At 42.7% G+C, this 26585-nt stretch overlaps 1 protein-coding gene across 2 annotated transcripts; it reads right to left on the bottom strand.

The window, feature by feature from the left end:
- IL20RA (interleukin 20 receptor subunit alpha) lies at window positions 1–25047 on the bottom strand. 2 transcript variants are annotated; one of them, XM_068677309.1, is made up of 7 exons: window positions 24894–25047; window positions 10996–11125; window positions 9410–9588; window positions 8549–8724; window positions 7166–7310; window positions 6524–6663; window positions 1–5074 (listed from the first exon to the last, which is right to left on the bottom strand). In XM_068677309.1, exons 2-7 carry the CDS (start codon window positions 11067–11069, stop codon window positions 4133–4135), a joined length of 1656 nt encoding a protein of 551 aa, XP_068533410.1. In that variant the 5' UTR covers window positions 11070–11125; window positions 24894–25047; the 3' UTR covers window positions 1–4132. The 2 variants fall into 2 exon arrangements, with proteins under 2 accessions (XP_068533410.1, XP_068533409.1); XM_068677308.1 differs by lacking the exon at window positions 24894–25047 and adding an exon at window positions 23794–24444 and having other exon boundaries at window positions 2–5074.
- Between the last annotated feature and the right edge of the window lie 1538 nt (window positions 25048–26585).

Below are 26585 nucleotides of genomic sequence, written 5' to 3'. Positions count from 1 at the left end.
GTCTTATTTATTTATTTATTTATTGTTACCAGAAAGGGAAAAGGCAGTACAAATTAAGGAGAACAGCTCAGCGTTATTACATGTACATATTACCAAAAATCTTTATGGTTTGTAGATGACACTAAACATGAAAATGACTTCCTACACTTACTGCTATGTGATCCTGGGCTGATGAAGCTTGAAACCTATATGCAAAACCAAAACAGCAAAATCTTACCTTGTCACTGTGTCTTCCTTTTACAGAACATGAATTTTGAATTGGCAATGAATTGCTATTTTGAATGGACAATGGGAGACAGGTGAATGGTTTTAAATTTTGACTTTGCAAAAATGAGTCCCATCAGACAAGATCCCTGCAATTATTTAGAAATATGATGCTTGGAATAACTGATCTTTAACTCTGCTGTATAGGTGAAGCACATTTCTTATTTAAAGGCAAAAAAGGATTAATTGGCTTTAAGATTTGATAGAATATGAGCATCATTGTACCATTCAGCGGGTCAAGAAATGTCATCCACCTGTTACCATTATTGTTGAAGAGAGACGTGCTTGTTTGAAAGACCTACACTCACTGGAGATTTTTCACAGACCTCAGTCAATTGTTACTGTTCAAACCATGGTGCAGTTGTAGTTTGAATTTTTCTTGCTTAACCTTTCAATCACTTGGTCTGCTTCAGCCTGTATTTGCAGGTTAAGCCATACAGAAGTCATGAGTGTATTCTCTTTTGGTAAATTTGACTGATTTTCACTTCTCAGTCCCAAATTCAGGAATTTAACTCTCTTCAGTGAAATACTTTAAAATAAGCTTTTAAATTTATTTTGAAACCAATAGGGGTTGAGCATGTTTCTGTGCAGTCATTGATTAAGAAAGTAATTTGAAAGTGTGTCCTGGCTCAGGACCTTGTTTTCATATTGTACATTTCCTCGTCCCTGAGAATGTTTTTCACAGCTCTTGCTGGAAATATTAATGGGAAGAGCTGCGCTATCTGATTAGCAGTGTAAGCAGCCTTTTCCAGAGTCTAACCCCTCCAAACCACTGCACTGCTGGTGTGTTGCAAATAACTGGACCATCACTGATGCTAATGCATTGCTGGCATCTCCAAAGGGCACCTGCTTGTCCAATACTACTATCAGAACTGTTTCTGATCCCACTTTTGCAGAGAGTATGCTAACTTCAGCCTTGTCCATCAACCTATGCTCCTTTAGTGGCTCAGCACAGAAAGAAAGAAGTCCTCTGGTAAGGTAATTGGAGTGCCCTGTGAAGTCCAGGCAATCCAGCTGCTTGTATGCAATGGATGTGCAATTTTTCGTTATAACGATTTGATCACATCCCTATACTCTGCATTACACGTTATCTTGCATCTTGTATTGAACAGTTATCATGTATTCCTCAACTGGCAAACTTTTGTGCAGGCTCTCAGGCTGCAGTCCGTATCGTACCATGCAGACAGCTCACCCTCTCTTTTTACATGCCATATTTGGATTTTTCCATCTGCACGTTCTCTCTGTGTAGTAATTTTTCCGGAGCTGCTGTAAGTCAGACCACAGGTATCCTGCACTCAGATGCCTGTTTCAGTCACTCCTTCAAAAACCCTGTCACTCTCTCTTAGTTGTAAGCAGCAAACCACACTTAAAAATTATGGTTCCTTTTCCAAAACTGCATGTGCCCACACCTAGCTATCAGTTTCATCAACATTAGATCTCATTTTTGATAGCCAGACTTCCTGTTTTTCAAGCTTGAAAAAGCATTTCGCTAGATTTTTATATTAGTATTTTCCTTACATCTTCCCGGCTTTGCTTAGTTTGTAAACTAGATGCTATTTTTCCAGTAGTGGTCACATCAGCCCTGCAGACAGAGGTAAAGTGCTAGTTTCTTTGCTGTTGTACTCAAGAAGTATACGTCCTTTTGTCCTCAACATACTGTTAGTTCTATTAATCTCCCACGTCATTGACTTCAAGGCTATAAGTAGCCTTATGTTTGAATATAGTCTGTAGTCTTTGTTTCTAGATACATCACCTTGCTTTTGGCTGCATTAAGTCCAGTAAATGGGGCTAACCAATTTTTTAATTTAAATATAATAAAGGCTGGGAACATGTTAGCTCTCTTATTGCTTCAGTCTTTCATCTTACTAGTAGTAGACTCTTGTCCAAAATCTTGTTGGTAGAAATAGTTTTACAAGGAAATATTTTGGTCCATGGTGATTGTTTTGCTTGCTGAAGGTACCACATCTGATTAGTTTCATTTGATTAATATAATATAAAAGGCATTCGTAATGTAGAATCAGTTCCAGAGAAGCTGCCCAGAGAATTTTAGCCCAGAGAAATTGCCCAGAGAAGCTGTGGATGCCCCATCCCTGGAGGTGTTCCAAGACCAGGTTGGATGAGGCCCTGGGCAACCTGATCTAGTGGGTGGCATCCCTGCCCATGGCAGGGGGGTTAGATGGTCTTTAAGGTCCCTTCCAACCCAAACCACTTTATGATTCTGTGATTCTGTGAATTCAATGCAAATTCAGATTAAAAGGAAGCAACACTGAAAGTGTTGCAAACTTCTCTTACAAATATTACTAATGAGGCTGGTCTATAATAGTAGAAATTCTGTCCATTTAACATCTGCTCAGTTGGCCTTCTCCAACTATTTTCTTCTTTCACCCTGAGCTATGACCCTCCTCTGTGATAGATAAACGCATTGATGTAAGTGTTTAGGTATAACATTGCTGCAACATCTGTATATTTATTAAAAGACAGTTGAGAACATTTTTTACATCAGGAAAACAGTCATGAGTATGAAATATTTGTTGTTTCTTGTTTTAAAATCTATGACTGCAACTAAAATAATTCAGAGGATGAATATTCATAGAAAATGCCAAGCCTATGTGACAAAAACATTAGCTGAGAGAAAAGATATTGTTAAGGGTCTTCCTTCAAAAATAGACTTAACGATATACCTACCTTGGAGGTTACAAGTTTTGAATATGAAAGAAAAGTTTTTTCTCTCTCCTTTTCAAAACCAAGGAAAGCATTATGGTAATTTCTTTGGTATTCAAAAAAAAGAAGGACAAAAGTGACAGGCTTTGAAAGGAAAAATGTCACCTCAGCAAGTAATTTCTAGTGTGTCTAGTAACCTTACTATCCAAGTAAATATTACAGAACACAGAGAAAAAGTGAACTTGTATGGAAAGTCCTGGTCTGGACATCAGATAGGAAAAGAAAGCACGCAGGGACACTTTCTGGGTCTGCCATGGGCAGTGGGATGTCTGACAAAGCAGCGGTGTGTCTAGGGCAGGTTTCTCCATCTGAGCTAACATGCTAACCTGCCATGAAAGTCATTAGAGAGGAACAGACACTTGCAGGACATGAAGTCATTTCACTGTGAAACAGCTGCTCTACTGCTGGTGGCTGAGGCTGAGCGAGACACAGTCCACCCACTAAGAGTAGAGGTGTATCAGTAAATCCCTCTGTGCCAAATTTTTCCCTGGTTTAAAATATGACTAGTCTCTCTTCTTCCCTACGTTTGTTGAACTGGTAGGTATACCCGTTAAAAGAAATTTTGCTGGATGTGTATTTGTGTAGCAGTATGGAAGGGACCATGCACCTCAGACAAGTTTGTCATGAAAAACAAATTAGAACCTCTTCATTAAATAGGATATTCATAAAACAAAACAAAACATATAATGGAATTCCCTTTTCTTCCACAGAAGTCAGCTCCAACCATTAAAAGTAGTAGGAGTGAGACCTAGAAAAAAATGTGTCAAGATACATGAAATAACCCGACAAAATGTCATATTGCTGCTTTTTTTATTGCTAAAAATAACTGCTTTCAAACTAAAATAGTTTGTTTTGGTGGGAACTACAATGTGAAAATTCCAACAGCCCACTCTCTGTAAAAAGATAATTCTTTGAAAAAATACAATAATCTCATGACCATTGTATTTTACCTGAGAGGTCTATGATGACAGTTGAAATTGTTTACATTGGATCTGGAAATTGTTATAAATATCATGAATAATTTGCTCAACTGTGACAGTTCTGAAAACTTCAATACATTATGCTGTGTTTGCACCACTGAGTCCATCATTCTCTTTGGCAAAGTAAAGAGTACTTTGCATTTTATAGTATTTTAGAAAATTACTGCTCAGTCCTCCATTTCTACATGCAGCCCCCATAGTTCCTTGAATTGCAGGAGATACATTTCTTGGTCCTCTGATGATTCCTCAGATAACTGTTTCTCATACAGTCTGGACAAAATTCCCTCTTTGTCAGGATCATTACATTTAACCAGTCCTTCACACACCTGATTTTCAACACTGGACAAAGTAGGAATATACAGTCTTCCAGTATGAGGATCCCAATCCACTAATATGGTCTGTTCACTCTCTTTCTCTGTGAGGCTGTGTGCTACTTTTTCCAGCTGAGGATAGGATGTTTGCCCAGATTTTTCAGCATCCAAGTCCACCAAATTGATATGGGTCTTACCTGGAATTTCATCCACTGCATCAACCCTCTTCAGTTTAGGTTCCTCTAATTCCTGTCCCAAACAAGGGTCTGTTGCCCTCATGTCTAATTGGGGGCAATATGCCTGTCCTGTTTTGATGTTAACCAAGTCACCCAGAGCAATTTGTGGCTCATTGAGAAGCCCTCTTACAGCAGAAGTCTTCTCTTTCAAACCAAGTTCTTCCAGTTCCTGGCCAGAACTGAAGTCTTCAGCCCTTACATCAAGTTCATACTCTACAGTCCTTGCATTTTTCTGGCTCAGAGTATTCTTTGTTCCAGGCTGGCCATAAAATGGCCAGTTCCCAGTTTTGTCCCTCTCTGCTAAAATATCTTCTTCTTGTAAAATCTCTTCATGAGAAATATCAAGCAAGTATTTTGTTTCCAGCACTTCTTTTGGAGGCAAATCCTTCTGTTCGTTGCCATTGTAAACAGTGTAATAACGGGGACTTTTCCTTTCTGATATCTCAGCATTGGGTTCCTGAGATGGCTTGTACTCATCCACATTAACACTGATAAGGTTGACCACTATCTTTTCACATGGTATGAAAACCTTTTCCTTGCATTTATCAGTGTAGTGCCATACCTGGAAATGAAGAAAATATTTTGGTTTAAGTGTAATAAAAATACCACCTTGCTTCTTCTTCTACTATAATCTATTTTTAAAAGAAATGGCTGTATTAGACTTTATTAGAGTGAGTAATGCAATGTAGTTCATCATGTATGCCTCCAAGAGTGTTAATACACCTCACTTTCTTTTATTCCACCAGAAGTAAAAATGTATGATGAGCAGCTCTAATTTCCCTTTTCTCATCTTCTCCTTGTCAAAATAATGGTTAGAACAATTCTGTCAAATTCTGCTTCTGTTTCCACCAGTGCAAACTCAAGTGACTTTGGAGGGAACATCAGAGCTAGCCATGGGTCACAGACTACAGAAATCTATTCCACCCTTTTTAACCAGTGAAGAGGAAGTGCAGTGAAAACCACATCCCACAAGCGTAGTCAGCTACTATGTTAAGGTATAACTTACAGAGAATTAAATAATATCAGGTTTCCTTTCAGAGAAGGAAAATAGAGTAACATTGAAGTGTGGTGTATGGAGCCTGCATTGTGCATTGTCATAAGCTGGACTTGTGACTGCAATAAATCATCTAGGTAAACAAATAAACAATCTTTCTGAAATGAGTAATACTTGTAGCAGAGAAGAAGTACTGCAGGAGCAGTCACTAAAAGAAAATTCAATATAAAAACAACCAGAAGCCACATTTCAGGGTTTTCAAACTTAAATGGAAGACTAAGGCCCCTAATCTATGTAGCAAGAAGTCTGACAGCTCCCCAGGTCAGAAGTGCTGGACTAAAACCAAACTGCTTATTCCACCTCTCCTTGACCACAAGGGATGGCCAGGTGGAACAGTCTGTAGGTTGGGAAAAGCAGAGACCATCGCTAAAATAGCTGATCTATATTCATCTGTTACCTCAACGTGAACTGAATTCAGAGGTACAGAAATAAAATTGAAGCTTTCAAGGTGGACATAAAAAAGTTCATTGGACATTAAAACAACAACAACCCCTTCCTGAAGCATTCAGTCCCTCTGTGAGCACTTCTCCCACCACCTCTGCACTAGATTTCTTCAGAAAGATCAACGTGTTGAAACCACCTCCCTTATAGCTCCCATCCCACCATGTCATGCAGACCGGATTAGCATCGGTGTTCATTCATTGCTGTAACTGCATGCTTGTGCTTGAGCAACTTGTTTAGAGATAGCTGTGAGAAAGCTCTGCTCATGGGATGCAAATGTAGTATTTCTTAGGCATCATGTGTTACTTCCAAAAATTATCGAGCTTTGCAGAATGGCTGCTAACTGGTGTTATTCCTGTGTTTTTATAGCATTTAGTAAAACTCTCATGTGATGTTCTTTTCTTGATCTGAGCGGCAACCAGAGCTTTTTGTATGTGGGTAGCCATGGCTTCCCCCTGGAAAATGCACTTCTCTTGCCAAAGTTGGCAACATCCTCCGGCAACAAAGAATACTTACCAGGTTTGTTGGATGTTTCTGTTTGGTGACATGAATATACCTGTGCACACAATAGCATGTCATTGAAATAAGAAGGACGGCTAGCATGATAGGCAGAAGATATCCAAATATGACTGTTATAATCTCATCTGCTGTTTTATCTGTTAACAAAACAAACATTTTTATTGCACGGAGTAACTTTTTAATGTATTCAACTAGAAGTATAAACATTTTCCATATTGCTTTTTGGATATGGGATGTAAATGTTTTAAAGCAGGAATTTGCAGGAAATTACCATTTTTTAATTTTTATCTAAATTCTAAACTAAATTCTAAAAAGAAGTAATAATCCCCCCTAGTTCTCCTGTTGCTAACTTCTGCCCCCTCAGACCGTCCCAGCTATTTCATTCTCAAACCTCATTCAAGGAGAAAAATGATCTCCATTCACTAAGAATCAAAGAATGCAGATCCTGTCTTGTCTTTCAGTCAGTAGGTCCCAACTTTGTTTTAAAGTCAACATTGTTTTCATCAGTGCAGAAGAGGGTGTAAAGAGGGGAGAAACAGTACTAACTTTTCACTCTGAGAATAAATACATCAAAATTTACAGACTCTACCACCATGATTTTTTCTAACTTAATGTTGCAATTTGACAGCTTGCACATACCTTTCAAAGTAGCAATGCAATATTCTTTGGAAAACCCACTGTGTATAAGTGGCGTGGTGACGTGTATCTGTGCACTGACACAGTAAGCTGTTCCAGGCTCTAACCAGGGCACAACCAAGGTGTTGTTGCTGATGGAGAAGAACCACTAGAAGATATTAAATAAATAAATAAATAAATAAAATTATTTCCCCTTTAACTCTTCACTTACAGAAAGGTAACGATTTTATGTACTGTAAAGTAAAATAATTGTGCTATGTCAAGAACCTTTATTAAAAAAATAATAAGAAGAAATTTCTATACACCTCTAATTGCTAATCTTAGCATTTTAATATACCATTTAACAGAGAGAAGCCTTTATGGTGTAAATATCCTAGAAACTATCCTATGGTGTAAATATCTAGAAACTCAGAGATTTGCCAGATAGAGATTGTGCCTGGAGGACAGGAACACAAATAATGAATATTTTTGTAAGTAATCACTGAGCGCTTCCTCATGTACTGTGTTTATGCTAGAAACCACTCCCTGATACGGAATGTAAATCTGGAGAGAAAGAAGAATTCAGACTTTCAAATGTGGTGGCAAAGGGTGAGCTTTGTCTTGATGCCTGGTGAGTACTTTCACTAGACCGCCTGGCTGGGGAGCAGCTCTGCTGAAGGGGGCTGGCATAGGCAGTGAGCTGAACACGAGCCAGCAATGTGCCCTTGCAGCAAAGGAGGTGAACAGCATCCTAGGCAGTGCCAACAGGAGAGGATCCAGTAGGTGAAGGGGTGGGGGAAGGACCTCCTCCACTCAGTGCTCATCAGACCACCCCTAGAGCAGTGTCCAGTTTTGGATCCCCCTATACAGAAAAATGGACAAACTGGAGTGGGTTTAGTGGAGGGCCACTGAGACGGTTAAGGCTGGAGAACATGCCCTGCAAGGAGAGCTGAGGGACGGGAGCTTCACCACCTGGTGAAGAGAGAGCTTCAGGGAGACCATGATGACCCACAGAGATTTTCAGGACAAAGCCAGGCTCATCACTGTGCTGAATGGTGGGAGGATGAGAGACAAGGGACATAAGCAGAAAAAAAGAGGTTCAGGCTGGGTAAAAAGAAAAACTTGTCCTCCAAGAGGATGGCTGAGCAGTGGAACAGGTTATGCAGTCTCCATCTTTGGAGATTTTCACTATGCAGATGGATAAAGCTCATGTGTAAACTTATAGCTGATCCTGCTTTGAGCAAAAGTTTGGACTAGAGACCTCCTTGAGCTTCCTTCCCACCTGAATGATACTACAATTCCTATAACGCTGTGAGTCCTATTTCAATTCTTGCTGTTAAAGAACATTTCAGTAAGTACAGTACACAGATTGAATAGGTCGAGCACCCCAGCCTTCTCAACGCTTACCCGCTTCTTTGTTTTTTTGTTGAGGACAGACACATTGTATTGCAGGCCAGGATACACTTGAAGCAGAGAGACTGATTCTCCATCAGGACTTCTCTTCCACTTCTCGGGAGCAGTCAGAATGATTGAAATAGATTTCTCAGTGGATGATAAATTTACCATGGGTGGATCAAGTTTAGCTGGACAAATGAACATTTAGATGAAATAGTTACATGCAGCAGAGGATTTGACCATGTAGTTTCTTAAAGTGATGATAATAATTTCTTGTAATATTCTGGGGAGTCTAGGTAGAACTTTGAACAATCCATTAATATAAATTAAATAAATAAATAGAAAATTACTTTCCAGATAATGAAGAGAAACTTCACAGAAGGAAGCTGAACACTGACTTGGAATTTTGCCTAGGAATTCCAGTGACTTTGCAGAATACATAACCTTGAAACTCAATTTGCTAAAACAGGCTAAATTACCAGGATGTTGTCAGATTATCTGGCATAGATAAGAGAGATGGTGCTTTAGAGTATGATTACTGCTTGGTTTAATAGGGCCTTTTGAAAATCAGAGTTCTTTATATAGTGAATGTGCCACAGCTTTTGTTTTCCTTGAGTAAAGCTTTACCATTGCATAAAAGAGTATTCAGCGTATATAAGGCGGTTCTAAGTACGCAGGTTTAACATACATATATCCAAATTCCAATACAATTATTTCAATTACTGCTGCCAGCAGCATAAATCTCAAACAGCAGCAAAAAATTCTAACCTCACATTAAAATTGAAATACCACATGCTATGAGGCACATGCACTCTGAGCACGGAGTACTAATCAAGGCCATGAACACCTGGATTTGTGATTAACTTTCCTTACTGTCTGTAAGAGGGTTGAATCGTGCCGTCTCCATCCAGTCAGAGCACATCCCATTCAGGAAGGCTTTAACACTCGCGTAGTATTGCTCTTCATAGTCAGCAGTCTCATTGGAGAGGTCACACCACGTTCTGTTGATGTTCCTGCATTCTGGCTTCCTAATCCATTTGCCAACGCCATATCTATATTGAAAGAGAAACAAAAAGGAGCTATACAAAAGCTATTGCCATATTAGTCACCCAATAATGTAACACAGAAATGGATCATCCAGATGATAGAACAGTTTGCCTGTTTTGCAGACATGTGCAACTTCAAGGAGCTCCCAACTTCAGCTGAGATAAAACACAAGACTTCCATAAGTCGTTAATGAAAAATAAATCAGAGTAGGCCCTACCCAAAAGAGGCAATAGGTAACTGAGCTGTTATTAGTACTAATTTAAGTCCAGATTTGCTTGCGACCATCTCTCAACCTCTGTCTCCACAGCTTTAATTTAAACACTAAACACAGGAGAACTGAGCCAGGATGACTGTATAAAAGACAAGAGTTCTGCCAGAATGGCTCTTCCTGGTGTGTGAAGACAGGTGCTCAGGGTCTCCCAGATGAGTGGACAGGAGAAAAACCTCGCCTTTCCTACTGAGGGGGACTATGTCTCTCCTCTGTTAGCACGAGATCTGGGCAAAAGAGGTTGTGGTCTCTGACTGCAGGAGGAACTTCTTGCTTTGTTTAAGTAACCAATACAAGTTACAGGAAACTTCTGGAGATCTACATTTCTTCTGGTGTCATGAAAGAACTACTAGACCAAGGGAAGGTTATATAGCAGAGGATAAGCCTGGGAGCATTACATCGCCCATGACATCAGTGCTACACCTATTTATAAGCTAAACTTCCAGTACTGTCCTCAAGATGACCTAGTGCTCTCTTGATGGGAATGAAGGAAATGGATTCAGGTCTTCACTCAAATTCCTTGATATCCTACAAAGGGGTGAGACTTGATTCTGATCACATTACTTGGTTTTCTACAATACTTGATAACTTAATTGGTTGGACTCCTAAACTGGAGAGGTATGTGACATCAAAAGAATCCTGTTGGTGATGAGATTGTTAGAAAAGACCAATGAAACACTGGCTGCTCAAAATATTATATTAAATACCACATCCCCAGATCCATTCAGATGTGTACAGAAGGCCACTGTGATGCCAATCCACAGCACAGTCTCAAGAATCACAGAATCACAGAATCACAGAGTGGTTCAGGCTGGAAGGGACCTTAAAGCCCATCCAGTTCCAACCCCCCTGCCATGGGCAGGGACACCTCCCACCAGACCAGGTTGCCCAAAGCCCCATCCAGCCTGGCCTTGAACACCTCCAGGGACGGGGCATCTACAGCTTCTCTTATATATATATTTAAACTGGATCTGAAGAAAGCATTACCACAAGTAAAAGTTAAAAACTATATTGTTTAAATCTAAGCCATATTTTAGTTCTCTCTTGTTTTTAGCAGCCCTAGCTCACACACACACACACATATATATATTTAATTTAAAATGCTTTAAAAAAAGGCAGTGAAGGATGAAATAAGCCAACTTACACTGAATATTTCACCTTGTAGAGTACTCCTTCTCCTGTACCTTCTGGTGCTGACCAGTGAAGGACATTCTTCATGTTTATAGATTCAAAATGGACATTCCTGGGGTTGGGCAAAGAACAATACAACTCTCCTGAGAAAGAAAATAAGAAAGGAACAACATACACTAAGAATCTGCAAGTACATATGCTTCCAAGTTAACCAAACAGATACTTATTTTTAAGTAAGCCATAAAATGCTATATATTGCCTTTATTCTCTATAAAGTCAAAAACTGAACACCTGTTGGTATGTCACTCATCTAAATTACCATTCTTTGCACCAGCTTTTGAAATAAATAAGCAACACAAGCAAGTCCAGGGGCTCCTAAGAACCCATTTTCCTCTGTTCCTAATACACACTTCTAAAATCATAAATTTAATGGAGATGCTCACATTGCTAAACTGCTGGCAAAACAGAGACTCTTGGGCCCAGGAGCAGAATCTCAAGCTGCAAGCTGCGAGCCCCAGCACCTCCCCAGCACCTCCCAGCAGCCCTGAGATGAGCCCTGGAGCTGGAGGTGCTGGGAAGGTGCTTCTTGCAAGTGGCCACGAGAGCATAATGGGGAAGAGAAAAAGTGAATCTGTGGTCTTTAAGGACTTTTCAGAAGCCTCTTCCCCCCGTGATGCAATTCTAGTTCTTAAGATAATAAAATGTGACAAAGAAAGGAGGAAATACAGCATATTAACATGAACAGTGGGAACCTATCTGAATGAATAGTCCTTGACCTTTGTTGCTTCCTTAAGCAGACCTTAATTTTTTTAAAGTATATTTCACTATTAATGTGTTTGTCCTCCTGTATGAACTGTGTATAACATACTAAATGTAACACATAGTTGCTTTTGTAAATAAAAATCACCATCATTTTCCTGAATACCTGACTGACTTCTAGCTGTCTTTGAAGCAAACAGTAAAAGCTTTTATCTTCAATACATTTATTAAAGCAATCTCCTTGTTATTTTGTAGGGGCCAATTATTTTGAACAGTCATGGTGCAAACTATGGGTTTTCCAAGCCTCTACTTGTATATTAACGTTCAAAACAAATGCCAGTATATGCTTGAATCTGTATCTTCAGATCATAAAGCTGTTACTGGGAGGGTATTTCTAATGATGCTCTCTTTTATCCCCAGCACTTGGCTAGGTGACATTCAAATTTTTATTTTTATTTTTATTTTTTGGAGAACAAGTCTTGTCAGGTACAGTCCTCAAGGCAAGCGTACAGTATGCAGGAAGTCCCCTTTCCTTGAACACTCAGACACAGAAATGCCCCTTGACAGTAATCTAGCAGGGGCTCAAATTACAGGCTTGGTTACAATGAAATCCCAAAGTTTGAGGATGCCAAGGATAAGAAAGAAGCAGAAAGAGACTGACAGGAATACTTCTGCATCTGCTTTACTCTCACATTTGCTTCCAAGTGGGAGATAAAGAACCTGGGAAATAAGAAGTTTTACTTTCCACCAATATAAATGTCCTCTATGTGCCTTCTGCTTAGGTGAAACTAATCCAAATGGAAACATGAAGCTGCCCAAGAGAGCTAGGAAAGCATCCAGAAGTTGGCAACATTTGTTCAGAGAAACAGAGAAGAACTTAAAACATTGATGTGCAAGCTACTAACCAAAGCCAGCAATGCATGGACTGTGAGAAATCACTGATGTATCAATTTTCATTATTTGCACCACATCCCTGCACTAAAGTGTATGAGAGTGCAGGGAAGCCATCAACTGCATAATCAGCAACCACGAACAAGAGAGAAAAAAAATTGGAAGTCAAACAGTCCTGCCCAAGCCCTGAAGAAGGCAATCAGGGAATCTGTCCAGAGAGGGCAGGAGGAACTGAGAAACAAATGAACTTTCTGTTGCAATTCCCAAAAAGGAGGAAATACACCACAGGTTTTTTCTTAGGTTGTGGGTAATCAAAGCCATAAAAGGTTTCTCATTAAAAAAGAAAAAGAGGAAAAAATAAAATAAAAAAATAAATGAGAAAGTTAAGAAAAAGATAGAGAACAAAGTACTTAATGAAAGGTCTGACCACTCCTGCTACTTTAATCTGTTACACTAAAATATTTTTGAACTAGTAACACGTAAAGGTGTTTTTTAATTGATTTTTTTTTTTTTTTTTAATTTCCCTCCGCCCAGTGTGGTTTCTGATGTGGTAAATGAAGTTTCAAAACAGAAACACTGACTGCAGTGCATGAGCCAATCTCAGACAACAGAACCCACAGGCTGTATCTTTACAAGATCTAAAGCATTACAACACTGCAAGCATGCTCCGATTTGCCCCGAGTTCAGTGTGATCTGGAAGGCAGAGGGACTGGGACCGTTAACTTTCCATCAGCTGCAAAAGCAGAGATTTGCTTTCTATTTCTGATCTTTTCCTTTCCTCAATTCTGCATCTGTAAAACATGAATAAAACTGCCACACTCTACAATGTCTATGAGAAGAGTGAAAAATAAGCTCCTTCATGTCTCCTTGATGCACAATAGTATCTGGAGAAACGTGAAAAATAGAACGTAGATATAGCTAGTGCGTCCCGAGGTTATCAGTTAGTAAAGAGCGCAAGTATGTGTATCGGCTGCTTATTTTGGTATCTTGTCTTTAAATGCAATATAAATAATCATATTCCAATTTTCTTTCCATTAACTACGATTAATGGCATGGATGTCGCATGGAGTATTTTCTGTCTACACCAGCCTACATGAGAGCAGAAATCAGTCATGCAATTCACTTTGGTAGGTTTAGTGTGTCTCATAGATAGTCTGCACTGGTTGTCATCACTTTCCAGTATAATGAAGTAATTTCCTTTATTTATTTCATGTGTGTAAAAAACCCAGAGCCATTATTACTCTCTTTGGAAATGCTGTAAATCAAACCTTGAGTAATATTGTTCTTTATGTCTTCATGACTGCACACCTGGACTGGAAAGACAGTAATAAAATAGGCTTGTAAACTTCACCACCACAATGAAGAGCCAAGTCCTGATCTTAGAGTAAGCTATTGCGAGACTCTTCAAAATAGATGTGACTTAGCCTGAAAACACCTTCACATGTGAGTGAAAAAATCCACTGACGTCAGTGAGGTTATTCACATGAGTAAAAGACTTGATGGCAGGTGCCTCATCTCTTTGTAAAAGCGCCTCTGTTGGGTTGAAAAATGTGGTCAGTTTTAATCACACAGAGTACTCAGTCAGCTGCCTCACTCAAGTTGGTACTGTTCAAACCTTGGGGTTGGCTACAGCCACATCGATCTATCTATACACATATGCATATATGTGCACACACACCTATGCAAGTATATTGCATGTGTATGTGCATTATAACTACTGTCTGCTCAGTGCACCTGCTTTTTATCTGCTAGGAGGCAGGGCTGCCTAATTCGGTGACAAATGGCTGTGTTTAATGTCAATGTTGCAGGACAAATACAGCTGCAACTACCCGAGCTCTCTCACTGTAAACACATTTGTTAACTCGTCTCTTGAATTAGACAACCCAGCAGCTGCAAAGCATAAAAATATATAAATTTAAAAAAAAAAAAAAAAAAGATTATTTTCTGTACACTAGCTGAAGTTATGGGGTGGGGAGAAGACAGATACCCGCTGAAAGCTGAGCTGTAGCCACCGAAATTTGTCCTGTGTAAGTACCAGTGTTGACTGTGCTGCTCTCAAGCCAAGAGAGCAATACAATATTACAATGTGCAATACCTATTGTATTTCACTCTCTCATGGCTACAAGGATTGCCGTCCCACCAAATTTTCTAAGAAAATAAAATATCATAGAAAATCACAGAGTTTCTCTAGACAACTGTAAGATGTAGGACGTAATTTATGACAGTGAGTGATGTGGAAAGCATTAGGGCAGAAAGGAAAGTCTTACTTCAACACAGCTTTTCCCAATAGCTACAGCAGTCAAAAATGAGGACTCCTCCCTTACCAATTACTTCTATTTAAACGAGGAACTCCTTTTTTGACAATGACAGAAACGACTGGCTTCAATTGCTATAGCATTTTCTTATGTGAAAGTGTCCCTGGGGAGCACCCTTAAGAGAAGCAGCTCCTTTGTACCAGGAGCTGAACTTAGGGGCAACACAGCAGGCACTCTGCTCCTCACAATTTGCAGCTGGAAGTGAACTTTTGAAAATGCCAAGCCCCACAGACACCTCTTTCCACCTTTTTCCTCTACAGAACCACCAGTGAAACATGAAGTAACTTCAGAGCAATTTAGCACACCAGCGATTCACTTCTGGCTATGCTGTGACCAACTGCCCTGTTCAGCTTTGGACAACTTCCACCAAATTCATGTGAAATCTTGCTTGTTCCTTCTGTGCTGCTGCTCTTTGTTTCTTGTGAATTCTTAACTCTCCTTGCTTCCTCCAGATCATCTGCTTAAATGATGATGTTTGCAATGAAAAATATTCCCTCAAACACATGTGTAAGGATATCATAAAAATAGTCATATTCAATCAGAACAAATGTCTGTTTAGCATAACGTTTAGTAGCATGTCCTAGCAGAGGGTTGGGATTGTCTTTTCTTGTACATCTACAGTCTAAAGCAAGCTGGCACTGGCCATGCAGGAATGCAAGGGAGTGCATGAATGGTAAACAGGGGAACTGAGCCAAAACTGGAGATCAGAAGTTACAGAGAGGAAGGGAAACCCCACTAAGCCAGGAATACACGTTAGCAAATGTCATTACCTGGTATTAGTCATCTTTGTAACAATTTAAGCAAATGAGTTAACTTTTTTTTTTTTTTTTTTAATGAATTGAGCTTGAAAGTTTTCCTCTGTGCTGATTCTTCTGCACTCCTCTGTGGAATTCAACGGGCTGGTTAGTGAAGAGGAATGGGAGGAGGAAGATGGGCAGGCAGAAGTCATGGCAGCTTCCCTGCCTTTCCTCCCAGCTGGAGCTCTAGGACCACCCTGCACAAAGTCGGGCTAGTGAAACCCTTTTACTTCAGCAGTGCTGGTGGGAATGGGGGGAGGAGCACGGAGGTGATTTCCTGTTGTAGTCAGAACAATGCTCAAGAGGTAACCACAAAGCAAACTCTTGCCCTCCCAGAATAGGAGCCAGTCACTCCCATCACAGCCTCTTCATAGGGGACATGGTGGAAAGGGGAGAGCGTGATGGGGACAGAAATAGGGTCATGAGACTAAATGAAAATGAGGTGGTGGAGGAGGCAGGAAAGCAGAAGTCATGAGAGAAGGGGTGGGAAAACAAGACTGACAAGGCTTGGACACGTGGGGTTTGTTTTTGAAGAAAACAGGCAGGCTGCCATTGGAAACAGGTGAACCTGGGGAGGTCATCTGGGGAGGGCTGTGGCAGCTGACACCTATTCCTTTCTGCTAACTTGTATGATATAAATTAAATAAACTGAATTTTCTTCCCACTGCTTCGAAGGTTTGCAAGCACAAGAGTAGAGCTTGTACAACCTAGCCATGCCGTACTGCAAAAACACACTCTTGATCCACTCTGATAGGAGAAAATGCTTGTTTCCTATTAATGTATGTTTCCTACTAATTTTAAGAGATCAACATTGGCCTGAAACAAGTTGAGGGAAAATCAGGGTGGGCTCATCTAAAATTACTCTCAAGTTGGTCAAGATTTGTAGAGTCACCATCCATCAGAGGTGTGGGTTTTTTTCTTCATTTAAAAAAAAAAAAGAAAAAAAAAAGAAAAATATTTGAATAATATTTTGTTAGTTTGCAATGCAAAAGCTTTTTTATTTTTTTTTCCAAAAAAGTAATAAATTCATTTTAAAAGCCTGTTGTTGATTAAATTGACTACAACTCAGTAGCCAAGAATATGAGTGCTTAATTAAAATATTTCTTATATCTTTTTTTTTAATGCTCTGGGGTTAAGTAAACTTTCTTTTTGAAAAGAAATATTTTAAAAATGATGCTGTGTGTGATAGTTATCAGGTGAATTCTGACACAACATGTTGTGGACCAATCCTAATCTATCCTTACATAACCTATCTGTTTTTTACATAAACCCAGCAAAAGTTGGTTTTAGCTTCATCACTTAGTGCTGGCTAATATCTATGAGGCAATGACAGTTCAATTAGTACTGATAACATTTTATTTATTGCCTAAAGGGTGTTGCTCCTCGCTCTCTGACCTACTAACAGCTTGTCTAGACAAGGGATTTTGTTTTTCTTGGAAACTGAATTAGTTTAATAAGTGAAATGCCATCTTCTGAAACCACGTTTTCCCTTGGGCAAGAGACAAAGTGTGGTGTCAGTGGAAGAGCCTTCCCTTCCGAGGGAAGGCCAGACCTACAAGATGCATATGGAGCACCTTCTTCTGCATCAGAGATCTGAGGGCTAGGGCTAGCACACCTTGCAAGCTTGCAGTGCCTCATCTCTCGCAGGGGAGGTCCTACGACCACCCGGGGCAGAGAGGTAACCAGCGACCTGTTCCCAATCCCCGGCCAGTGCTCACAAATGGCAAGAGGATATTTCAAGAGGGGGCAATGCAGAAGGAGGGGGACGCTCAGTGCCTTTCAGAGGTGGCAGCCCCATAGTTGGGAGCACAGCATGGTGCTGGGTGCCTGTGGAGGAGTCCCACAGCTGCGTGGGCATCTTCCACTGCTGCCCAGGGCGGTGCGTCACGCCAAACCCTGCCAAACCACAGACCTGCAGGCCGTGGGATGCCTCCTCCGCTCACCCTTGGGAAATCTGGCTGGGATGAAGGCAGCCCCTGCCCCACCAGCTCCATTTCCAGCCTGGGAGGACAGGGAATGCTGGAAAGTCCCCTCCGAAAAGCCTCGGCTGGAAGCTCTGATCTTGATCTTCTGCATGGTACCAGGGCTTGGCCAGGAACACCCCAGCGGGCATGAGGCGGCCTGCCGAGGATCTCTGCCACTCCATGTACTCAACAGCATTATTTTTCCCTTCTGGTGCCCCACATTCATGCTTCTTTCACAGATAATCTGGGACACGAAGTGCCTTTGGGAAGCAGCTGCCTGTAGAGAGCTCACGAGAAACAAAGGTTTCCTGGAGCACCCACCCATTTCTGTTAATCTCCCCAGAGGTATGGTCTGCTGTGTTTTGAGGCACCGTATGACTGTATGTTCAGAGTGCTCCCACAGAAAGTTCAGATGTGAACAAGTAACAGATATAGTATTATTTTTAGTATCTTTCCTGGACTTAACAAGTGTTTTTTTGTTAAAACCGCCAGTCATGATTTTCAGACTCATTTACCCCGCCTATAGGTTTGAAGTGATTTTGCTGTACAGAGGAAGTCATTCAGCGTAATCACCTACCTCCTTTATAAGGTACAAAAGACTGCCTCAAAAATGCTAGTAAAGGTGGCGTTTTCTTCCTGAAGTTCACCAAAACAGTATACACATTTTGATGCGTGCAGCAGAAGCCTGACTGTGGGCTATGCCGATGGAGAAGGCAGCCCAGTCATGTTGGGACTGCTACGACTTGAGGTACATTTGGGGAGTTGTGAAGCTCCACGTCTGTCTGTCTGTCTGTCTGGTACCTTCTGATAAAGTGAAAAAACTCTGTCAGCAATTACACGTGTCTCAACCTTCTCCGAGCAGTTTTTAGTGTTTCTGAGCCACATCCTGTACATTACTATTTCGACTACAGTACGCCCTAAAGCAGGTATACTGACGTACTTTCAGAATAGACAAGGAGAGCCAAGAGCAGTTGTGTACAAACCACACACAATAATAAATATTAGCCTCATTGCTCCCTCCAGCCTTTAAGAAACTACCATGAAATAAATTAACCCCTTTCACTTCAAAGCTGTAATACCAACCTGGCACACCCAGGTTATGTGTATAGAGTGTGATTGCGCTCAAATGCATAAATCTTCATAACCTGTTTTCCCCTCCTAAAGCAACATTCTTCTCATAATATTTTTTGGATCCATTTCTGTTCCCATCACAGAAAAGGGAGTGGAAAATGGGAGGCTGAAAAACAGCTAAGCTGTCAGGTGAGTTTTACCTGAAGGTGATGGGGAATAAAGAGGGAAAGAAGGGACTACAGCCTTTCTCGTGACCCTTCATTCACCTTAGAATACTCTTCAGGTAGCCAGGCAGACAGGAAAAGAATATATAAATACATTCCTCTTCAGTCACCTATTTTCCATGAGAAGGAGGCATAGGTTATTTAATCCCTTCATATGTAAACCATCCCATACTTCCAGTCCTACATCTCACTGTCACTTCTTTCTGCCTTATCTAGTTTTATTGTACTTATTTTTTTTTTTTGAGATAACAAAACCAGCAGTAGATAGAAACTCCGTAAGTTACTAATACAGAAAGTGTAAAGCAGAAACAGATCTGTACATCATTTAAACTTGGCTTTCTAATAAAACTTCATTTTTATCTACTGATATCTACTGATGACTTCCAAAATTCAGGCTTTTACAAACCTCAGCTTCTTAAAAGAAGCTCTTGTTTGGGTTGTAAAGGATGATTATTCTCCCTCCTAGCTATTAATCATACAGTTGCAATCAACACCAATTCTTTGAGAGAAATCAATCAGTAGAAGTGTACAAGCCACAACTATAAAAACAAACATAAACTGAACCACACGTACACAGATGACTTGAGTAATACTAACCACTTGCTTGTCTTGGAATTAAAAATATAAAAGCCACTGGAGAATAACAGTGAAAGAAGGGTAAGGTTACCAGCTGGAGTAGCGAATCTGAACAATAGCATTGGGAACCTCAAAACATATGTAAGTTTTGGACTTCAATCCCAATTTCCCAACAGTGTTTGAAGTTTCTCTACCGAATGAATTAGCTACTCTTGCTGTTTCCATTCATGATTAAAATGTAATGAGAATTTGTCAAGTTGTGGAAATTGTAAGCCAAGCCAACAAGCAGGGCACGGATCACAACATTATCTGACATGAGACAGTAAATTAGAGATGAGACAATAAGGATGAGTCTTTTGATTGTATGAACATGACACTCCTTCATATACTGTAGTTCACCTTACACCAATACCCCTTTTTATTTCTACATTACATTTGTTCTTCTCTCCTTCACACTGCAGAGAGCCAGAAAATACCACGTAGAACGAAAAAACTAGCTCAGCCCTTCCATGTACTTCCAATACAGAGGCCTGACAGCACACAGACATCACAGAGTATACCCACGGTGCAATTAGCCTATTTACAGCATGCACGCTGCATGCCTCATATATGAAATGATCTATCTGACACTTTAGTGTGCTATTTAATACCTCAGCTAATACCTACTGGCTGTGTCTGCATAACAGATCAGCCTCTTCTCAGATACAAAACATACCTCGAATCACCTTGTGTCAATACCTAAGCATCTCAGCACTGGTGGACTTTGAGCTAAGCAATTCATTTCTGCCCTTCAAAATTACAGTCTGGTGCACACCTTCTCAACAACTTACAGCGGATAGGTGAGGGGGAAAAGGAGTGGATTATTAGCACTGGAACATCGCCTGCCCTCTGGATGGCTTTAACGTGGCAAAATATAACCTCTGGACATAAACGTGATCCCTGATCTCAAGCTCAATGGCTTAACTGCAAGGCCCATACTGTGATCCCATCCTTTTTTTCCTGTATTTTCCAGAATAATTCCTTGATAAAAATTGGATGTTTTGTATGTTTCAGTGCTCTAATAACTGTGAAAGAAAACATACTGAAATCTGCTTAAAGGGAGGTCTGAAGCTGCTTCTTAAAATATAGATGTATTTATTAGTAAAAATATGATAAAGAGAGACAAGTAAATTAAATCAGGTATGTCAGTGTAGACCAACCAATTTATGCAACTATTAGAAGGCATTAAAAGGAGGAAGCTTTCAAGGTCCTATCATAAGAAAAGTAATTTGTATAGCCATGTACCAACTCAAGTGGTATTTACAGCTGTCGTCTACATTAGTGAACAATGCAAGCCAATATGAGCAGATCCCTTACATGAAAAAGTCAACACTGAAAAAAAATCTTGTCTACACTGTAGACATTCTAGTTTTTTTTTTCTTTCTAATATTGGACTAGCTCTACTTGTTTTAGATGCACTCAAGGAGAACACCTTCCAGGTCAGCTTCATCCAGAAGACATCCAATACCAAGACTGCTTCACGATATGGACATAAGCAAAGTAAGTGCAATGACTGAGCTATTTGCTTCAACATCACATGCCTGATCTGAACAAAAATAGTAAATGTGCCTGAAATATATCAAAACACTTCTATTTTCGCAGTACAGTATTCAGGGTCATTTGCCTTTCCCAGAATCAGTATAATGTAGCATCTGTTACTTGCTTTTTCTCTGAACAGATCTACAAGGTACAGACTGGACTCTGAGTTGGAAATGTAACAGCTTCTCTAACTACATAAGAATGTGGTTAGGGAAGCCCCCACTAGGAAGGATTTAAGATGAAGTTTGGTAAATTAAGAGAATAACATTCTATTGCATTCAAAAATTGTGACGCTTCTTCCCTATCCTTGAGTTGCTTACAAAAATCATGAAGCTCTTGTGGTAAGAAAGAACACGCTGCATTTCTAGATACTACGGATTTTCCTTTTTTTTTTTTTTTTCATTTGCTTTTCCATTTTGCATTTTCCATCCCTTTTCATTTGTTCTAGAGTACAGATTTTTAGCAGCAAATGAAACACCAATGTATAAAAATCCCACTGATGTGCAGTGACAAGTGAAATTTTTGTCCTGTGCAAAACCAGGTAACACCAAGACAGCATGTGTTAAGTGGGCACACATCGCTAGACAGCAGTACCTTAGCTCTTCATGCTTTCAGAGACCTCTGAAACAGCAAATGTAATCCAGTAAGAGTAGGATTGTACCCACAAATACACCACGGGGAAAAGAAAAGCCGTTTTGCCTAGTGTTTTGCCATGATCCATCTGTAAGTCAATGTTTAAAAGCTGCTGCCACGTTATTTGGAGAGGAATTAATTTGGAGACTCCCAATGGACATGCACAGCATGGATGCTGTAAGGTGCAAGAACCCGAGTCTGTGAAGTCCTGCTGTAAAACTGCTCGCCACGGGACTGAGGTGCACCGGTGCCCCTGTGCGATCTGTTCCTATTCTGGCACCGGGTGAAGCCCCCGGGACAGCTGCAGTATTTGCAGGACTGCATCTGCTCATGACTGGCAACCCAGGCTTATTCTGCTGGAAGAAAAAACCCAGGGGACATGGCTCTGCACCTGCAACCTCACTTTTGAGGAAGAGCAGGAGCACTGCTATTACAATTCTGCCCCTCATGTAATGTCTTCTGGTATTAGCACAATACTGACAGGGTGAGTTAAAACAGCTTTTACTTGTTATACTGAAATAGAAGAGGTGAAAAAGGAGGCTGTAAGCCTTCAGTGAAAGGCAAAACTCTCCTTTCTGTGCTGATATTGCTGACTGTCAATAAAAACGTGGAAGTACGTCTAGCTAAAACTCAGGACCGTGCTGTTTCCCTTCTCCCTTGAAGGAGTGTTAGTGAAAACCAGCTCATCTCCCCTGACATTTTTCTAAACCTTCTCTGGAAGCAGTCTGTGCTAATAAATAAATATATATATTAAAATATAAATAAATGAAAAGGCTACTGAAGGCCAGTTATAGAAGTTTTCCAAACCACTTGCACTGGTGATCAGTGGACTTCGATGAAGTGAACGTGACGTGGGCAGCTGCCTGAAAGGGAGCCAGCCCCGTGAAGGGAGAGCTCGGAGTGCCCATCTCTGAAAGCCACTGGTGCATGAGAGAAGAGTTGGTCAAATGAGTTAACTGAAACCGTCCTTAAACAGAGCTACTCGAGGATGAAGTATGCTCCTTACTACAGTCCAGCCCTTGATAGGTCTGGAAGTTTTGCTGTGGGCTTTAATGGGAGAAGACCAGTAGGTTTCTCAGAAGCTGTGCTCATCTCTGCTTTACGCTGGAGGGACAGAGCATCTCGTGAGATGCTCCCAGTGACAGCTGAGGCCCCACCGAGCTCGTGCCCAGCCGGCAGCACCCTCAGCCTGCTCCTGCTGGGCTGTCACCAGGGCTGGGTCTGGCCGTGGCTGGCAGCAGCGAGGCAGAGGCGCTCAGCGCTGGCACAGGCGGGCAGGATCTCTGCCAAAAACTCATCCTGCCTGCTGCTGGAACGTCTCCCACCGTGCAGGTAGGGCTCCTGCGGCTGGCGTCTGTCAAGCACAGGGGAAGCTGGAAACACCGGAGGTATTTGGGGAATTACCCTGATGCTCGTAACAAGGAGCAGCCCGAGCGCACGCGATCAGATTACAACTGAAAGCAAATTGACATTTTAAAAACATAGAGTGCTCTACAGCCCAATTCCCCCGCAACTGCAGAGAAAAGAAGAAGATGAAGCGGCCTCTCAGAAGCACCCAGTCCTCTTCCCCCACTGCGAGCCCTGGGGGGCAGGAGCGGGGCCATAAAACCGGCGCAGAGCGCAAAAAGCGGCGAGAGCGCCCAGCTCACCGCGGGACCCCGGCCCGGAGCCGTGCCCAGCCGGGGCTGCAGCTGTGCAGGGGGGCACCGGGGAGAGGCTGGGGGCTCGGCACGGCACCGGGATGGGCCAGCTCGGCTGCCTGTGACCGGGGCAAGAGGGAGCCCCCATGCCGTGCTGTGCCGTGCCATGCTATCGCTGTCCCGGGGGGGAACCCGCAGCCCCCATCACCCCCCATTTCACCCCATTTTCACCCTATTTCACCCCACTTTCACCCTATTTCACCCCATTTTCACCCTATTTTACCCCATCCCACACCATTTTACCCCGTCCCCTACCATCCCACCCCATCCCACCCGTCGGGAGCGGGCACGGCCGCCACCTACCCGTGTGCGCGGCGGTGCGCGGCGGCAGGAGCAGCAGCAGCAGGAGCAGGAGCAGCAGCAGCAGCAGCAGCCGGGCCGCTCCCCGCCGCCGCCGGCGGGCGCCCATGGGGGTCACATCGCCCGCACCGGGGCGCCCGGCGCCGCCGCGCTGCTGGCGGCCGCAGCAGAGCAGGGGCAGGGGCAGAGCGGGGGCAGGATCAGGGCAGGATCAGGGCAGGGGCAGGGCAGGGGCAGGGGCAGGAGCAGCAGCCGGGCGCCGCCGGGCGGGACGCGGAGGGCAGGGGAGGAGCCGCCGGGCGCGGGGGCGCGCAGCTCCGCGGGGGCGCGGTGCTGTTTGGTGCCATGCTGTGCCCTTCGGGGGGCTGGAGCTGGACACAAACTTCCTTGGGACGCTGAGGGTGCTGCCCGAGGAGGCTGCGGAGTGCCCATCCCCGGCGGTATTCAGATACACCCCTCCCGGCCCCCTCCACCTGAGCCCGGTGGGGCTGCGGAGGCGCCTTCCCACCTCGGAGCCCCCGGGGTGCCCCGGCAGCGGGAGGGGGCCCTGGGGCAGCCGGAGGTGCCGTGGCACGGCTCCTTGCCCTGCCCTCAGACAGACCCCTGTCAGCTCCCCACCCGCTGCCCTCCCGTGCTTCTGTCCCCTTCCCGCCCGCCCCCAGCCCTGCTTGGTGGTTTCTCCATCCTTTCATCCCGGCCCTTTTCCCCTCTGGCTTTTCTGCGTGCAGGGAAGATCTGGTAGGCAGTAGGAAGATCTGCAGGACTTGCGAGCAGCCTTGGAGTCAGCTCTTTCGTGGGGCTGTGACTCCCAGCTGCTCCGTACCCAGCCACCTTGACCAGACGGTCAGTGTGAGTAACATTGGCTACTAAAAACAGGGACTGTGCCTGGAAATGAATGTCTTGCTTGTTCTTCTGGGAACAGCCTTGCTGTTCGCACAGAGCAGAGAGCCAGGCAGTAATCAGACTCATGAGTTTTGAGCATTTCAGGGCCCCAGTGTGGACAAATGTCTGGGTGCTGGTGCTGGTTCACAGCCACAGCTGAGACAGTATGTTTGCTGGGCAGCTGATTTGCAGAAGAAGATCAGAAACTGAGAAGTACATACGGTAAGTATATGGTGTCTGTTACCACAGCGGAGCTCCCGGTGGGCCTCTCCCTCCAGTTGCCATTCCCATGAGGTCTGCACTGGTTTCCAGTCCCAATTATCTGTCTCAGTGGTTCCATGTCACCTCCTGGTGACTCCTGTGGGTCTCTCCATCGTGCCATCTGTGTTAGAAACGAGGTGCTCATTGCCTTTGTCCAGGTCCAGGGGCCCTCTCTGTGGGTGCGACATAAGAAAAATGAGGTTTCTAACCTCAGTGCTGGTTCCACAGACAAAACACAGTGTCTCAAAGTTCAAAACCAAAGTCACAAAGCCAGTGATCCTGCTTGCTCTTGGACTTAAATGCACATACGGTAGTGATAGCAAATTCAGGTACCAAATGGACAATGCCCTGTCAGTGAATTTTGGCCAGGTATTTCAGAGCACAAGAAGAGGTGCTTCGATGAAAGCCCACACTGCTTTTTCTAACTGGAAATTTGTCCACATTCCATTGAAATTTCTTGAATTATTACCGATGAAAGTTGTTGGCATTTAAAGCAGAAGTGGGGGGAGGAGGCCTTCTGACGTTTTTTCCCTTACTCTTGTTCTTGGAAATGTCCCAGCTGACTTGGCTTAAAGCCTGAGGAAGGCTCCAGCCTGGCTTCTAGCCTGGAAACTTTATCACAAGTGGTTAAAGTTTGTCAATATTACAAAGACTGAAACTAGCCCTTCAGTTTCACTGTCTCTTTTTCTATTTTCTTTGCTTGAAGGAAAAAGATGATACGTTTTGTATAACTTTGCTTTCTGGCAGAGTTTGGCTTTGTCTAAAGCAGAGTTTGGCTCTGCTATCACCCCTGGCTGCCTCTGCCACCCACGGCCATGGCTCTTTGCTTTCAATTTTATTTGCACGAGAACTGAAGAGTTAGATGATGATAACGATACGACAGCTCCCGGTTGAGCAACACCAGTGGCTCCAAGGAGGAGGTGGAAGGACAAAAACAAAGGAGCCCAGAAATGCTTAAAAGAGGGCCAAAGTCTGAAGAAGCAAAGCTCAGTGCAGAGGAAGGTGATATTAAAGCAAGGATATCATATGCAGTTAAATAAAGTAACAAGGAAGTTGGAAGCAATACTTTATTTTTTTTTTTCCCAAGTCATTAATGCATTATAGACTTGTCTGTGGGAAGAAGTGATGAAAGAAAAGCAGGTTGAAGGATCGGGCTCTGCATGTGGCGGGATGTTTGTTGTTGGTGTTCCCTCCTGTGGGCCCACAGGTAGGAGCCAGCAGCCCTTAATGCCATCTCTGCTGGTCGGTGGCGGTATGGGTATGGGTTCATTTTTTTTAATGAAAAGCAGCTGTTAAAGCAGGCACTGAGGCCCAGGGGAGAATTGTTCTGATAGTCGGAACCAGTCCAGCTGAGGGTTTTGTAACATCAGGGCAGGGACTTTGGATTGCATGATGGTGCAGGAGGATGATGCAGTCCTCTTCACAGTAGAAGCTACCATGGGTGTTTGGGCCCTCAGCTTTTAGCTATTTAGCGTCCAGTGGTGCCCAAACCCACGGGGGTCCAGCAGGCATGAGGCAGCTCACAGTGCCTTCATGAGGCAGCCTGGGCTGTGCTTGCCCTGACAGTGCTCTGGGACGCAGGCTGGGTGGTAGTGCAGGAGGGCACTAGGGTAACCTGAGCAAATTTCTTCTGTGAGATGCACTGAAGTTAC

This window comes from Anas acuta, chromosome 3 (assembly GCF_963932015.1).
Source record: "Anas acuta chromosome 3, bAnaAcu1.1, whole genome shotgun sequence".
In the NCBI taxonomy this organism is placed as follows: domain Eukaryota; kingdom Metazoa; phylum Chordata; class Aves; order Anseriformes; family Anatidae; genus Anas; species Anas acuta.
This window is presented reverse-complemented; position numbering and strand designations above follow the sequence as displayed.

Coding starts and splice junctions, on each gene's coding strand:
- IL20RA (XM_068677308.1), bottom strand. CDS start 23,899: ATGGGCGCCCGCCGGCGGCGGCGGGGAGCGGCCCGGCTGCTGCTGCTG. Junction 6,664..7,165: donor TTGCATTGCTACTTTGAAAG/GTATGTGCAAGC, acceptor TTTTGTTAACAG/ATAAAACAGCAGATGAGATT. Junction 5,075..6,523: donor AGAAACATCCAACAAACCTG/GTAAGTATTCTT, acceptor CTTCATTTCCAG/GTATGGCACTACACTGATAA.